The sequence below is a fragment of the Oryctolagus cuniculus genome, chromosome 9, assembly GCF_051225735.1.
Source record: "Oryctolagus cuniculus isolate XC-2025 breed Fujian yellow rabbit chromosome 9, ASM5122573v1, whole genome shotgun sequence".
Taxonomy (NCBI): Eukaryota; Metazoa; Chordata; class Mammalia; order Lagomorpha; family Leporidae; genus Oryctolagus; species Oryctolagus cuniculus.
Genome location: NC_142875.1, coordinates 129209044 through 129225359, shown reverse-complemented (window position 1 = coordinate 129225359; position 16316 = coordinate 129209044). Strand labels below are relative to the sequence as shown.

General features: G+C 47.1%; 1 protein-coding gene across 2 annotated transcripts in view; it reads left to right on the top strand.

Moving 5' to 3' along the window:
* The window catches only part of PKP2 (plakophilin 2), a 100829-nt gene that overhangs the window by 12920 nt on the left and 71593 nt on the right, over positions 1-16316 (top strand). For both annotated transcript variants that reach the window (XM_051850924.3, XM_051850923.3), the window contains exons 2-4: positions 3652-3764; positions 4850-5472; positions 12104-12239. In XM_051850924.3, coding sequence (XP_051706884.1) covers positions 3652-3764; positions 4850-5472; positions 12104-12239 — 872 coding nt within the window. The remainder of the gene's footprint in view (positions 1-3651; positions 3765-4849; positions 5473-12103; positions 12240-16316) is intronic.

Below are 16316 nucleotides of genomic sequence, written 5' to 3'. Positions count from 1 at the left end.
TGGTGTTCAAATCCAAAACTGATAATTTCTCCTCTAGCGGTTTGACAAATGACAGTTTCAGAATAACCATTGTGTAGCCCAACAGGAGGCCAGTGCAGTTTACAGCAAGTAACTTAGGCTTCCCTATATACAAACTGAAATAGTACAAATTACCTCTGCCTCGTCCTACATTGTAAACAAAAATAATCTGAGCTTAAAAGGAGCATAATTTTGAAATATAAAGAATTCATATAAGTTGCTTTAAAAAGCGTTGAAACCCACAGCCACAACGTCCATGTTTAACTTGAGTTAAGCCATTTACTGCAACAATCATAATTACGTAACTCACTGATTAAGTCGCTGCTTAACAAGCTATACCATGTCACTGAGTCCTGAAAAGAATCTTAGGTTACGAGTATTTGCAGGACACTTGGTGTAAACATGGAGGTAGCCTCCTGCTGTTTCTGAATATTTACCCACTCCTAGAAGTAGAGCAGAGGTAACATCACAGGTAACAGTGGGCTAGAGTAGCCCCAGTGGCAGACATTTTTCTTGGAATCCTGAAATTGCATGCTTTCAGGACCTGGTGTTTTATCGTAGAGCACAGGCATTCAAGAATCCACCTAACATCCGTGTGGGACCACTAGCATTTTCTCATTCTAGATGACCCATGACTTTCACATTCATATACGCAGTTTTCATATAGTTTACAATTTTGATCATAGATACCCCAAACTACTTTTTTAAAAGATAGTAAATTGGTTTCTTACGCAGCAGCTAGCTGGCCACAGCCTCTGTGGAGAGGTGGAGAGGCTTGTGTTTTATTGGGGATGCAGCACTCTCCCCTTCCCTGTCCACATACCCAGGCTAAGGACCCTGAGGTCTGGACCCTCAAGATTAGACTTTGTTGGGGCCAGCGCCCTGGCTCACTTGGTTAATCCTCCACCTGCGGTGTCAGCATCCCATATGGGCGCCAGGTTCTAATCCGGTTGTTCCTCTTCCAGTCCAGCTCTCTGCTGTGGCCCGGGAGGGCAGTGGAGGATGGCCCAAGTGCTTGGGCCCTGCACCCGCATGGGAGACCAGGAGAAGCACCTGGCTCCTGGCTTCAGATCGGTGCGGCACCAGCCATGGCAGCCATTTGGGGAGTGAACCAATGGAAGGAAGACGTTTCTCTCTGTCCCTCTCTCTCATTTTTTGTAACTCTACCTGTCCAAAAAAAAAAAAAAAAAAAAAAAAAAAGATTTAAAAAAGATTAGACTTTGTGTTCTCTCAGCATGCCCTGCCCATCTCCCACATCAACAGGCCCCCTACAGCCCTGCCTCCCTGGAGGCCTGGGAGTCTGGCATGGGGTGCCTAGGGCCAGCTTAGGCGGGAGCCTCAACCAGGCATGGAGCTGAGTCTGCAAGGCCCTTCCCCACGCGAGGTCCAGGTTCCGAGCATTCTGCCAGCACCCTGGGCCCTACAAAGAGGAGATACCTGGCTTACCTCCTCTTCTGCTGTCGGTAGGGTGACGGTTACAAGTCTGCAGCTGCTCCCCAGGAGCCCTTGAGGCCAGAAAACTGTTGGCCCACAACATTGTTTATCTCCAGGAAGGAAGGACATGTGGACAAACACAATTTGGGAGGGTTCAGACTTTGTAGCTCTCTGCCAACAGCAGTCTCCACTTCTCCTCCCCTTAAAATAACTTGTGAATTAATCCTTACTCTTTTGAAGGAAAATTTTAAAATTTATTTATTTGAAAGTCAGAGTTACACAGAAAGAGGAAGAGAGAGATCTTCCATCTCTGGTTCACTCCCCAAATGGCTACAATAACTGGGGCTAGGCCAAACCAAACCCAGGAACCAGGAACTCCATCCAGATCTCCTACAGCAGGGCAAGTACCTCTTTCACCGGCTTCCCAGGCACATTAGCAGGGAGCTGGATGGGAAGAGCAGCTGGGCCTTGAATTGGTGCCTGTGTGTGATGCTGGCCTCTCAGCGGGTGGCTGAGCCCTTGCAGCACAGCACCTGCCCCGGTCTTCTGAAATTTTGACTTTGAAACAGTTTGTTGGAAAAGTATGTTCCATTTGTGTTGTAACCGGGTTTCCTGTGTTGTTTTATTCTCAATATCCTTGGTGAGTCTCTGAAGCCTACAAGAGTTCATTGAGTGTTTCCCAACTCAGATTTCTAAAAAAATGTTACAAAACAGAATGCGAATTTTTGGTTAAATTAGGGAACTAGAGGGGTGGGTGTTTGGCTCAGTGGTTAAGATGCCTTCACCCCATCAAAGAGTGCGTGGGTTCATTTCCCCACTCTGCTTCTGATCCAGCTTCCTGCTAATGTACACCCTGGGAGTGAGCAGATAATGGCTCAAGGGCTTGGGTCCCTGCCGCTTACTGGAAGATCCAGATTAAACTCCAGGCTCCTGGCTTCTTCCTGACCCAGCTCTGGTTGTTGCAGGATGGAAGATCCATCTGCCTATATCTGTCTCTCTTTCAAAAAAGAATTGTTTTTTAATGTGGGAACTAGAAATTACCTAGGTTATAGAGATCTGTTTCTAAGTTTTTATTAATTTCAGAAGCAGAGAGACAGAAAGAGCTCCCAGCCATTGGTTCACTCTCCAAATGTGTGTAACAGCCAGGGTTGATGCCAGGACCATGGACCTCAATTTGGGCTCCCTCTAGAGTGCCAGGCACCCAATCACTTGAGCCATCACTGCTGCTTCTGAGGCTCTTCATTGGCAGGAAGCTGGAATCAAACCCGCACGCTCCAGGGTAGGGCATGGGCATCGTAACTGTCAGGCTAGCAGGAAGCTGGAATCAAACCCGCACCTTCCAGGGCAGGGCATGGGCATCGTAACTGTTAGGCTGAATATCCACTCTTGGTGCTGGAAGTCTTAGTTTTGATTAGCCTTGGGGTGCGGGTGGGGGAATGAGGCAGTAAGATTACCAAACACGAGGAAAAAGGTGGGAGGATAAAGGAGGTAGAAGGGGGGACACAGTGCCTTGCCCCAGATGCCTAAAGAGGAGCATTTTAACGGCTCTGAGAGTCGTGCCGGTTGAGAATCCCTCTAAGGCCCCACAGAGCCGGTCAGCAGGTTGCTTCCTCCTCGCTGTTCTCGTGAGACCACCCAACCACAGAGAAGCAGTGATTCCACAGCAGCCGGCACTTGTAGGTCCAGGTGGCGTTTTTCTAATGCTCGTGTGTAATGCCAAATACCGCAGCCTGGCGCGAAGCTGATCCGTGTTTTCTTCGACCACACTGACCCACCTTGTTTATACAAGCGCTCTTATCTAGCACTGTGAGGCACAGTTATTTTTATTGCCTACACCTACTTGGTACAAGAAGCTTCTGATTTCCGGGGCTGGGAACAGTTCTCTGGCTTGAGAAACTCAGTGTCCTGACCCCTAAACCAAATTCTTCAACGCTGTAACAACCAAACAGGTTTGAATTTTTGTCAGTCCTCTCTCCCTTTCTCTTCCTTCTCTATTTTTTAAATCAACTTTCATTTTGAAAATGTTGCAGAGAATGTTTTGATAACTTTTTTGACCATTTGCCACATCCGAGGGTGGTGGTAAGAGCATTTAAAAACTCTAATAAACACTTCTTTCCTAGTAGCCTTAATTACTTAAATTTAATAATCCAGTCTACAGTTGTTATGCAGTGAGTTATTTCAGTGTTTGTTTCATTGTAGGAAATCTGCACCGAACCAGCAGTGTTCCCGAGTATGTCTACAACCTGCACTTGGTGGAAAATGATTTTGTTGGTGGACGGTCCCCTGTTACCAAGACCTACGACATGCTCAAGGTAGGAGACCCCAAAAGGCAGGCTTTGTTATCAGATTGCCAGGAAAATGTTTTCAAGGAACTGTGTTGTGGTATAATGTGTTAAGCTTCTGTCTATAATGCCAGAATGCATTATGGGCACCAGTTCCAGTTCTGGCTGTTCCACTTGGGATGCAGCTGTCTGCTAATGCCCCTGGGAAAGCAGTGGAGGGTGGCCCAAGTGCCTGGGGCCCTGTCACCCACATGGGAGGTTACACTGGAGTTCCTGGCTTTCATCTGGCCCAGACCTGGCCTTTGCTGCCATTTTGGGAGTAAACCAGTGAGCCAGTGGATGGAAGATCCATCCCTCTCTCCTTTCCTCTTTGCTTGGTTGTACCCTTGTGGGAGACACACAAGAAGCTCCTGGCTCTTGGCTTTGGGCAGGTTCAGCCCCAGCCATTGTTGCCATTTTGGAGAATAAACCAGTAGATGGGAGCTCCCCCCACCCTCTCTCACTGTGCCTTTCAAATAAATAAAAATATTTAAGAAAAAAAAATTTTTCAAACTTCGCTAGATTTTTTTTAAATGTTTCCCGTTCTTACATATTACCATTTCCTAAACGACTGTTGGAACACTAATTTTGTGCGGACACCTTGGAAAAGTGAGGACTTTAAAGTGCTATTTATGGATTCTACTTGAAAGGCAGAGAGAGAGAATCTTTCATCTACTAGTTTTTCCCCCAAATGCGGGCAACAGCCAGGGTTGTGCCAGGCCAGGCCGGAGCCGGGACCCTGGACTCCATCTGGGTCTCGCTCGTGGGCGGCAGCGGCCGAGCACTTGAGAAATGACGCTGCAAACCAGGAAGCTGGCTCGCTCGTGGAGCCAGGAACCGCGTGGGCTGCGGGTGGCCCGAGCTCCCAGAAACGTCGTTAGGTCCTAATCCAGAAGTAGCGCGCAGGTTAGCCCAGGCGGGTTTGCGCAGGTTAGCCCAGGCGGGTTTCAGAGAAGGCTTTCCCCACCAAAGGGTGGGGGTTCTTAGGATCCAGGGGAAAGGCTTGGGGGGTGGTGGGGGGTAGCAGTGCGGGCGCTGCGCGGCGCGACACCTGCTCCTGTCCCGTTTCTCCCCAGGCCGGCACCACCGCCACGTTCGAGAGCCGCTGGCGCAGAGGGACGGCGCAGTACAGCTCGCAGAAGTCGGTGGAGGAGCGCTCGCTGAGGCAGCCCCTGAGGAGGCTGGAGGTGTCCCCCGACAGCAGCCCCGAGCGCCTGTACTACGCGCCCAGCGACTCCCAGCCCGGCGTGCGCGGCCGGCCCGGCCCGGCCCCGTGGCCCCCGGAGAGCGTGCGCTCCGTGCCGCAGGGCGCGCCCCGCTACGCGCGCTCCGAGATCGTGGGCCTGAGCCACGCGGGCGGCCGGCGGCGCCATTACGACACCTACCACAGACAGTACCAGTACGCGGCGCTGGACGGCGCGGCCCCCGGCCCGGCCCTGCTCACCTACCCGCGGCCCGCGACCAGTCACAGCATGGGCAACCTGCTGGAGAAGGAGAACTACCTGAGCTGGGCGCCGCGGCCCGTGCCGCTCGTGCAGCAGAGCAGGGCGGCCAGGGCCTCCTGGCACCAGAGCTCCTTCCAGAGCGCGCGCACGCTGAGGGAGGCCGGGCCCAGCGCCGCCCTGGACACCAGCGGCCGCAGGGTGCACCTGACGGCCGGCCAGGTGGCGGCCGGCGCCTTCCCCGACGGGCAGCTCGGGTGAGTCCCACGGAAACGCGCCGGGGCGGGAGGAGGGTTTTCAGACAGCTCCCTCACGGGTAGATGGGCCCGTGCGCGCCCAGGTGTGCGCCCCGCGGCCACAGGTGGTGGCTGTGTGGGGCCAGGGCGTGCTGTCCCCCCGTCCGCCGTTCTGTGCGCAGTGCTGACCGCCCGTGTCCTACCCCCGGGCTCCGGAGGTCCACGCTGATGCAGAGCGAATGCGTACTGAGACGGGGAGACTTGCACTGGAAATCCAGGACGCAAACGGCGAAAGGGCCCATTCCTGGCTGTGCTGCCCGGGTAGCCGCCTCGTCCCGCTTTGGAGAGACTGGGTGCTCAGGAAAGGCAGCGTGACCTCTCGGCGTCTCCTTCCTTCCTTTGTACTCCATACCTTTCCCTTTCCATTCCGGCTTCAGAGCTGGAGCGCCTGTCTTCTGGCAAACATTGAATGACACAAAATAATTGAATTTCGAAGGCTGTTGCTTTGAAGTTCCTATTTTCTTTATGGCTTGGCTGATTTTGTTCTTGGAACTCGACGGTTACGCAACGTGCATGTTCGGGCACACATTTTCGTAAACCGAGAGAGGAGTAGAGGAATGGATGGGTGATTAGACCAGTAACTTGGGAAACCGTGATCTAGTACCATTAGGGTAAAATCTTAAACGTGTTGTTTGGCTTTTGCTAGGTCGCTGTCTTCCGTAATCATCTGTTTTTGCTTTCTGCTCCCCTTGCCCTTTCTGAATGGAGCTGTGTTTAGGTCCGGCTGCGCATAGCTATGGGATTCGCCCAGAAGCCAACTTTCCCCAGAGGTTCCCTTCCCAGCCTGGAAGTGCAGGTGCCCAGGTCACAGCATTGTGTGGGTGTCTGCATCCAGCAAGCCTTGGGGTTCCTCCTTTGTTGACTTTCTATTCCGCCTCCAGTCTTGCGGCTTTTTTGCATATCCCACCCATCTTAACAGTCTCAGCTCCCTGTAACAGAGGGGAGTCTGTGACCCCACTCAACAAATATTTAAGGTGAAAACATGAAGAAAGGAAATGTGAACTCTGTACTTTTTGTCATCTAAGTATTTTTGTTGCTAAAATTAGGGAAAAATTAATAACCATACTATTTTAGATCACTGTTTCCTTACATTTCAAAGAATGTAAGGAATACCTGGGGTCAAGAAATTGAAAATAAATGGCAGAGGCCGGCGCCGTGGCTCACTAGGCTAATCCTCTGCCTTGCGGCGCCGGCACACCAGGTTCTAGTCCCGGTCGGGGCGCCGGATTCTGTCCCGGTTGCCCCTCTTCCAGGCCAGCTCTCTGCTGTGGCCAGGGAGTGAGTGGAGGATGGCCCAAGTGCTTGGGCCCTGCACCCCATGGGAGACCAGGAGAAGCACCTGGCTCCTGGCTTCGGATCAGCCGGCCGCAGTGCGCCGGCCGCGGCGGCCATTGGAAAAAAACCTTTCTCTCTGTCTCTCTCTCTCACTGTCCACTCTGCCTGTCCAAGAAAAAAAAAAAAAAAAGAAGAAAAAAAAAAAGAAAAGAAATGGCAAAAGAATCTCTTCCTGAGATTCCCGAATCAATTTTAGGTTCTTGATTTTTTTTTCTAGGAACTAAAAATTATAGAAGTTAATTCTTTTTAGATTTTTCACTTTTATTTTGGAGAAAGTGAGTTCTGATGCCCACAGATTTACTCTCCAAATGCCTACAACAGCCAGAGCTGGCTGAAGCCAGGCTCAAGCCAGGAACCCAAAACTCAGTTTAGGTCCCTCACACAGGTGGCAGGGACCCAAGTACCTGAGGCCATCACCTGTTGCCTCGCGGGTGGCACATTCGCAGGAAGCTGGCTCAGAAGCAGAGGAGCCAGGACTCTGACCAAGCACACCGATACGGCCTGTGGCATTCCAGCTGGTGTCTTAACTGCCACGCCAAACACCTACCCCAGAAATAAGTTGCTTTCTGTGATTTTTAAGGGGTTGCTTTCCATGAAAAGGAGAAGGAGGGAGCCAGAAGTGTTTCCTGGAATGAGGAAAATCAGTGACCAAGGTGGTAGTTACGCCTGCCTCACTCCCTTTTTCTTTAGGGTATTCTTGGTGTATTTCAGTTTCCCAGGCTTTCCCTGAGATATCTGCGCCAAGACTTCACACTCTAGCCCTTGGCTCCTCATTATCTCGCTTATCAAATTCTGTGCAGCTACTTTTTTATGCCTGGTAAAATCCCCACATGTAACGGGCTGTTCTTTCATATATGTGGAACATTCCAGCAAACCATAAACCTATATAGTGTTACAACATGTTGAACAGTGCATCTGTCTTTCCAAAAGAAAAGTGACTGGTCAGATAGCTACTAATACAACTGAAAACTAAAGCATTGGAATAAAAAGATACAGTCATCAACTATTCTAAACCAAATGATAAAAATAGTGTAAGAAATCACCAAGTAGACCAGGCGTTTTAACCTAGTGGTTAAGACACCACCTCCTTATTGGAGTATCTGGGTTTGATACCCGACTCCTGCTACTGACTCTGTCTTCCTGCTGATGCGTGTACCCTGGCAGGCAGCATTGATGGCCCAAGTAATTGGATTCCTGCCACCCACCTGGGAGACCTGGAATGAGTTCCTTTTTCCCAGGTTTGAACCAGTCCTGGCCACTGTAGGCACTTGGTGATGGAACCAGCAGATGGAGTTCCTTCTGTTGCTCTCTCAAGTAATTTTTAAAAAAGAATATGTAAACTTAAAAAATTAAAAAATAAGCCGGCGCCGCGGCTCACTAGGCTAATCCTCCGCCTAGCGGCGCCAGCACACCGGGTTCTAGTCCCGGTCGGGGCGCCGGATTCTGTCCCGGTTGCCCCTCTTCCAGGCCAGCTCTCTGCTGTGGCCAGGGAGTGCAGTGGAGGATGGCCCAGGTGCTTGGGCCCTGCACCCCATGGGAGACCAGGAGAAGCACCTGGCTCCTGCCATCGGATCAGCCGGCCACAGTGCGCCGGCCGCGGCGGCCATTGGAGGGTGAACCAACGGTAAAGGAAGACCTTTCTCTCTGTCTCTCTCTCTCACTGTCCACTCTGCCTGTTAAAAAAAAAAAAATTAAAAAATAAGTCACCAAGTAAAACTTCTAGATTGATTTCTCTGGAAATACGACTTCCGTTCCTCTTGGGGACTAGTGATTCAGCAAGTGATTGTTAGGATCTTCCAGTGTACCCAGTGCTGTAGTAAGCACCACAGAGATAAAAACCAAGTAGGCTGCAGGAAGACCTAGACGAAGATCAGAGAAAAAGGAAATAGGACATGTCGTCAGAGTGCAAGGCCGTGCTCTTCCTACTGACGTCTGCAGGAAGTCAGAGAACGCAGCGGAGTGCTCTGGGATTAGCTGAGAGGGGCAGGAGGGACAGGGCCGTCCGTAGGGTCGCTGGTCAAGTTGTGACTTAGGACAGTACAGAGCAGAAAACAGGTTGTGCTGAACTCCCTCCACATCCTCCTCATCACCAACTGCTTTAGTTCTTTGATTTCAAGTCTCTTTCAACTCTATGTTTCTTTCCATTTCCATTTTTAACATCCCAGGGTAAAGCTTTGTGGCCTCAGCTAAGACCCGCCACACCTTCAAACCTGTCTCTGGTCCTGTAAATGCTTTCATCACCCTTTCAGATCTCTGTGAGGTGGAGGGATTTGCATTCCTGAGCATCTGACCCACTTGCAGAGCTGTCATCTGATGTTTGCTTGGCCTTCCACTGGAACACAGCGCAGCCACATCCTCACACCAGGAGCCTCACCCCTGCGGGGCTGTGCTCTTAGCTGACAGGAATGCTGATCACTGGGAGACTGCGCACATTCACTAATTCCTGTTTTTAATTTTTTTCTGTAACATCTCATGCTGACCACTAGTATTTTTACTTTGCTTCCTCTTAGACTTTTCCTTTATACTGACATTATTTTAACATATTAACTAAAGTTGCTGGATGACTCACTTTTGGAGAATGTGTTCAAGGGATCCAGGGGTCGAGGAACAACTACTCTTCTTGATCCCACACCCCGGGCCCCAACCCTCTCTCTTGGGCTAACAGCCCTTTCTCTTGGGCCATGTTTCTGCAGGTTTCACTAAGAGTTTTATAGTGAATAGAAAGAGAGAGAAGGGAGAAAGAGAGAAAGAAAAGGATAAGGGGAGGTTACTCTTGTAGAATTAAGGCTCTAACTGGGGCAAGAGGCACAGAAGAGATTTTATAGAAATGATTTGAGTTGAGTTTTAAAAGCAAATGTGAATTAGGTAGAAAGGAAAACTTCCAAGAAACATCAAAGAAGACAGCTCGTGGAAAAGGTAGCAGAGTTTGAAGAAAGACTGGCAGTCCCATGTGATTAGAGAGTGCATAGTAGGTCATGGTAGGGGGAGGGAAGAGATTGAGTGTGACAGGAAGTGGAGCCCGGCTGGGGTCAGAGTGATGCCAGAAACCGTGTTAGGGAGTTGGACACCATCGACCCTGTGACGGCCAAGAAAACCTCGTTGAGGTAGTTGTCCTGTGGTTAGGGAATTCTCTTTGGTGGTAAAGCGAAGCAGCATTGGCTCACCCAGGAGTGATTTCAGGACTTGGTGGTGAATCGTGTTCAGGAAAATAAAGAATTAGAGTAATGGAATTACTTGTGGGTGTTACAGATGGGAAATTCAAACTCTTCTGAGTCATTTATGCCTTATGAGATGGATTAATGGCTGAATCTTTAAAAAAAAAAGCAGCCTTAAACAGAAGCCTATTCTTATGCTATGAATAATCTTCCAGCAGTTAAAACACCTACAGTGATGAGTGGTAAATACTTAAAGTTGCCATTGAGCTTGGGACTTTCACAGTTTTAGCTTCTCTGTAAAAACGTGAGAGTCTATGCATTGAAGTATTCACATCTTTTTAAATGGCTTGGAAGTGTTTATATTAAATAAAAGTGGCTCAAATTCTAGTTTCAATGGTAATAGCCTACATTTATTTTACCAGTTAAGTTTGATTCCTAGAGCACAACATCTTAAAATATGAGATCATTTTGTATTTCTCAGTATAGATGCCAGAAATGTTCTGCCTGGCTTCACTCATGAGGTCACAGCTGTATGTTTGAACATGTGTTTCAGAAGCGGTGGGATTAGGTTTGAGTCAGGAGACGTCAGTACACCCTACCTCAGCACCCCCACCCAGGCAGACGCACCTCTCACAGCCCTACCCACACTCACTTCTGTGCACATTTGCACGCTTTAGTGGGGCATGTGCTTGCCAGCAAATCCTGGAAAACCCCTCCCAGGAGATCTTCAGTGTCTCCATTATGTGGAACGAATCAGATTAACCTGCTTTGAAAGAAGGTTCCAGATTACCTTTCAGGCGGGTGTTAGCTGTGGTTCTCAGATGTTCGTGCCGAGTTAGGCTTCTCGCGGGCAGACGACGCTTACCAGAGCACAGACACACGGCACCGACATCCGCATCCTCATCACCCTTCAGGCAGGAACAGAAGAAGAGAAAGAAATGCAGTTCTGTGAGGCATTTGGCAGTTACTGTTTACAAGTTCTTTGTAAGTGATCCTCTGTGTCAAGCTGTGTTGACGCCCTCATCACCTAGAATTAGTGTACAGAAGTGTGCTCCTAGGGTAGCCATACATTGAGTGCCATTGCAACGGCAGAGCAAGTGGTAACAGAATGTGTGTGAAATTATTTTCTCTTTTAAAAAAATATTTATTTGAAAGACAGAGCTACAGGGAGAGAAGGACACATACAGAGAGATTATCCATCCGCTAGTTCACTCCCTAAATGGCCACAACTGGCTGGGGGCTGGGCCAGGCAGAAGCTAAAAGCCCAGAGCTGCTTCTGGGTCTCCCATACAGGTGCAGGGCCCAAGGACTTGGGTCATCTTTTGCTGCTTTTCCCGGCAGTGTAGCAGGGAGCTGGATGGGAAATGGAGCACCTGGACACGAATGGAGCCCATATGGGTTGCCAGCATTGAAGGTGGCAGCTTTTACTGCTGTGCCACTGGGCCAGCCCTGTCTTTGTTTCTTTAGGAAAAAGTATAATTGCCTATAACCATAACCGTTCACAACAGCATGAATTATCTTAATGAAACAAAATTTCGGTTTTCCTAGATTTCACTGTTTACGCACTATTACATGCAGTAAATACGAATATTTTAGAATACTTAAATTTTTAACTCATTTTCAAATGAAACAAGATTCTGAGCGACTTTGAGAAAAATCTGATGACTTCTTTTGAGAGAAAATATTTCCTCTATGTCTAACATTATCAGGGTAAGAATAAAAAAATTATTTCTGTGAATAAATTTATCTTAAATCCCATCTAGAAAGTCTTACTGTGCCTTTAGAGGTACGTTTTAGAGGAACAGTGATCATACTGTATAGATGTGTACTGAAAGAGTTTTGTTTCTTTCCTTGGCGTATGCTAATTCTCTTCAATTCAGTGGCACCTCCAGGGGCTAGTCTGGTCAGAACTGGAGGATTTCTGCCGCGAGCTCCCTATACCTCTGATCACGGGTGCTGACTTTCCTTTTGGCTGAAGAAAAGCAGAGGCTTGGGTGTTCCAGGTGCTTCGGCGTATCAGCCGAGGTGTCTCTGGAGGATGAGGTAGGCAGGTCCCAAGGAGCAGGTCTGGGAGCCTTGCTGATTCTGTGCCGTCTCTCTAGGAACATGGACACGGAGATGACGCTGGAGCGAGCAGTGAGCATGCTGGATGCAGACCACACGCCGCTGCCCAGGATTCCCGCTGCAGCCACGTTCATCCAGCATGAGTGCTTCCAGAAGTCTGAAGCGCGGAAAAGGGTGAGTGTCACCTTCAGGCCAGTGCAAAGCCCAGCACACGTTAAGTCCTTTGGAATGGCCCTGCACCCAAAGCCAGTCGTTTACATACATTTTGTTAAAGATTTATTTTATGAGTGGGAAAGGGGAGGGTTGTGGGTGGGAGGGACGGTATGGGGGGGAAGCCATAGTAATCCATTATTCGTACTTTGGAAACGTATATTCATTAAATAAAAGTAAAAAAAAAAAAAAAAAAAAAAAGATTTATTTTATGTATTTGAAAGGCAGAGTTACAGAGATAGGGAAAGAGAGAGACAGAGAGAGAGATCTTTCTTCCACTGATTCAGTCCTCAAGTGGCTGCCACGGCCAGAACTAGGCCAGGTCGAAGCCAGGAGCCAGGAGCCTCTTCTGGGTCTCACATGTGAGTGCAGGGGCCCAAGGATTTGGGCCATGCTCAGCTGCCTTCCCAGGCACATTAGCAGGGAACTGAATTGGAAGTGGAACAGCTGGGACTCGAACCACCTCCCATATGGGGTTCCAATACTACAGGTGGCAGCTTAACTGACTGTGCCACAGCACTGGCCCCTACAGACATTTTTATAAAGATTGATTGAATGATTTGAATGACAGAGAGTGGGAAGGAGAGAGTGAGTTTTATCTTCCAGCTACTGATTAACTCTTCAAGTGGCCGCAACAGTCAGAGCTGGTCCAACTGAAGCCAGGAGCCAGGAACTCCATTCCAGGTCTTTAGCTGGGTCTCAAACTGTTGCTCTGATGTGGTGGCCTGATTTGCTTTTCCACAGTGCCAGCCCCTATATAAATTTGTAAAGTTCTTTGTTAAGGCTCTTTAAGGTGAAAGGAAATACTCATTACAAAAAGTATTCCCTATAAATTAGAAACCTAGAAAGTAAAGCACTTGGGGCCGGTGCTTTGGCGCAATGGGTTAAAGCCCCAGCCTGCAGCCCTGGCATCCCATATGGGCACCGGTTCGAGTCCCGGCTGCTCCTCTTCTGATCCAGCTCTCTGCTATGGCCTGGGAAAGCAGTAGAAGACGGCCCAAGTCCTTGAGCCCCTGCACCCACATGGGAGACCTGGAGGAAGCTCCTGGCTCCTGGCTTCGGATTAGCTCATCTCTGGCCGTTGCAGTCATTTGGGGAGTGAACCAGCGGAATGGAAGACCTCTCTCTCTCACTGGCTCTACCTCTCTCTGTAACTCTTTCAAATAAATAAAACAATTCTTTAAGAAAAAAAAGTAAAGCACTGTTCAAACCTCTGTCTCCCAAGTCCCCATTTAGAACCATCCCCAGAAGCACTTGCTGTCACTGACCTGGATACTTTGAGATTTTTCTGAGAGAGCTAGTTCATTTTAGACTATTGTTTTTTATATTTTAAAAAATGCATTAAATATAAGCATTGCTTTGTAACTTGTTTTTCATTAAAGTTTATTAGCATTATAGCTTTTGATGAATAGCTGTGTTGTGTGTGTGTGTGTGTGTGTGTGTATATCTTTGCATACTTCTATAAGTATTTCTGTAGGATGGAGCCTCAGAGGTGGAACCAGTAGATGATTATGTATTTGTTTTAGAATGTGAAACATTTGGGGGTAGGTGATCAATTGTGGTTAAAAAAAGGTACTGAAAGAAGGAGGTACCTTTCTCTGAAGGGAGGAGAGAACCTCCACTTTGACTATGACCTTGTCTAAACAAGATAAGAGTCGGAGAACTCAAGGGGCTTCCATAGCCTTGGAAACTCATGACTGGAGCATAGGGAGATTACTGATGCCATAGACAGGAGTGTCAATTGGTAAAGTCAACAACAGGAGTCACTGTGCACTTACTCCTCATGTAGGATCTCTGTCCTTAATGTGCTGTGCATTGAGATTTAATGCTATAACGAGTACTCAAATAATATATTTCACTTTGTGTTTCTATGGGGGTGCAAACTGTTGAAATCTTTACTTAATGCATACTAAACTGATCCTCTGTAAAAAAAAAAAAAAAAAAAAAAAAAAGAAAAGAAACTATCAACTCCCAACTTGACTCTCACTGGGATTAAACATGACAATAGGTCTGATCTGATTTCATCATCATTAAAAAAAATCATCTATTATTTTTCACTTTATGTTTCTGTGTGGGAGCAAACTGTTGAAATCCTTACTTAATGTATACTAAGCTGATCTTCTGTATATTAAGATAATCGAAAATGAATCTTGATGTGAATGGAAGGGGAGAGGGAGTGGGAAAGGGGAGGGTTGTGGGTGGGAGGGACGGTATGGGGGGGAAGCCATAGTAATCCATTATTCGTACTTTGGAAACGTATATTCATTAAATAAAAGTTAAAAAAAAAAAAAAAAAGAAACACACACACACAAAAAAAAAAAAAAAAAGGTACTGAGTCAGTCCTTCTCATTCTGAATGCCTGTCTGTACCTTTCTTCCTCCCCATCAGATAGTTGGTATCTTTCTAGAGGTGTTTTATGCACGTAGAAACAGTTGTTTTGACATCCTTGCATAGGGTTTTTAGTAATTTGTGTATTTTCTATGAACTTTATGAAATATTCTAATATCGTCTTTGGTGAAATATATGTTTGATTTTGTTGCCCATTCTTTTGTTCGCTTTCTTATTATTGAACTCTGAATGCTGTTTATACACTTGGCATATAATTTCCTGTTTTAGATATATGTCTTGGAAATACTTTCTCCCAGTTATACTCTGTCTTTCAGTGCTCTAACAGTTTTTTATTTTAATAGAATCAAATTTTCTAAATTTTTCCTTTATATAGTTGATTGTATTTTTCATGGAGTATCCAAGAAATCTTTCTCTCCTCCAAGGTTAGAAGATAATCTCCTATATTTTCTTTTAGCAGCTTTATAAGTGTTAGATTTTATGGTTGGTGTATGGTCCATTTGGGGTTGATTTTTGTATATGGAAGTGGAATGAAGTTCCTTGTTTATTCTTTTGGTATATGTGTATCCAATTACTCAGCATTATTTGTTGAAAAGACTTCCTTTTCATTGCTAAATTGTATATTTTGTTGAAAAGGGATTGATCAAATATGTGTGAGTACGTCTGGAAAATATATTCTGTACATTGATGTATTTGTCTCTGTGTAAATACCATGTTGTTTTGATTGCTATAGTTTTATAATAAATCTTTTTAAAAATATTTATTAATTTATTTGAAAGGCAGAGTTACACAGGCAGAGAGAGAGAGACAGAGAGAGAGAGAGAAAGAGAGAGAGTTCTCTCATATGCTGGTTCACTCCCCAGATGAGCACAACAGCCTGAGCTGCACCAATCTGAAGCCAGGATCCAGGAGCTTCTTCCAGGTCTCCCATGTGGGTGCAGGGGCACAAGCGCTTGGCCATTTTCTACTGCTTTCCCAGGCTGTAACAGAGAGTTACATCAGAAGTGGAGCAGCTGGGACTTGAACCGGTGCCAATATGGGATGCTGGCACTGCTGGCGGCTGCTTTACCACTATTGCTGCAGCGCCGGCCCCTGTAATAAATCTTAAAATTAGATAATGCTAGTCTTTGAACTGTTTTCTTTTTCAGAGTTGCTTCAGATGTTCTAGGTCTTTTGTAGTTTGATTTCCTTTTTTTTTTTTTTAAATCTACCTCCCTACCTCCCTACCTATTTAAAAGGCAGAGCAGCAGGGACAGGCCACTGATTGATTTCCCAAGTGGCCACCACAGCCTGGTCTGGGCAAGGCTGAAGCTAGGAGCCAGGAGTTTTGTTTGGGTCTCTCACATAGGTGGTAGGAGCCCAAGTATTTGGGCCACTATCTGCTGCCTTCCCAGAAACCTGGATGGAAACAGGGCTCTGTGATATGTCAGTGTCAACCCTTCCCCACATTGCCATCTCCCTCGGTTTGCATTTTAAAATCAGTTTCAGTCCCGAATCAAACATACAGACATACACAGACACACACACACACACACACACACTGCTAGCATTTTGTTTGAGATTACACTGAACCTGTAAATCAATGTGGGGAGGGTTGGCTTTTTAATGATACTGAGTCTTATGACCCATAAATGTATCTCACCTTTTATTTAGATCTTCCTTATTTCTCTTATCAGGGTTTTCCTCTAGCACTTT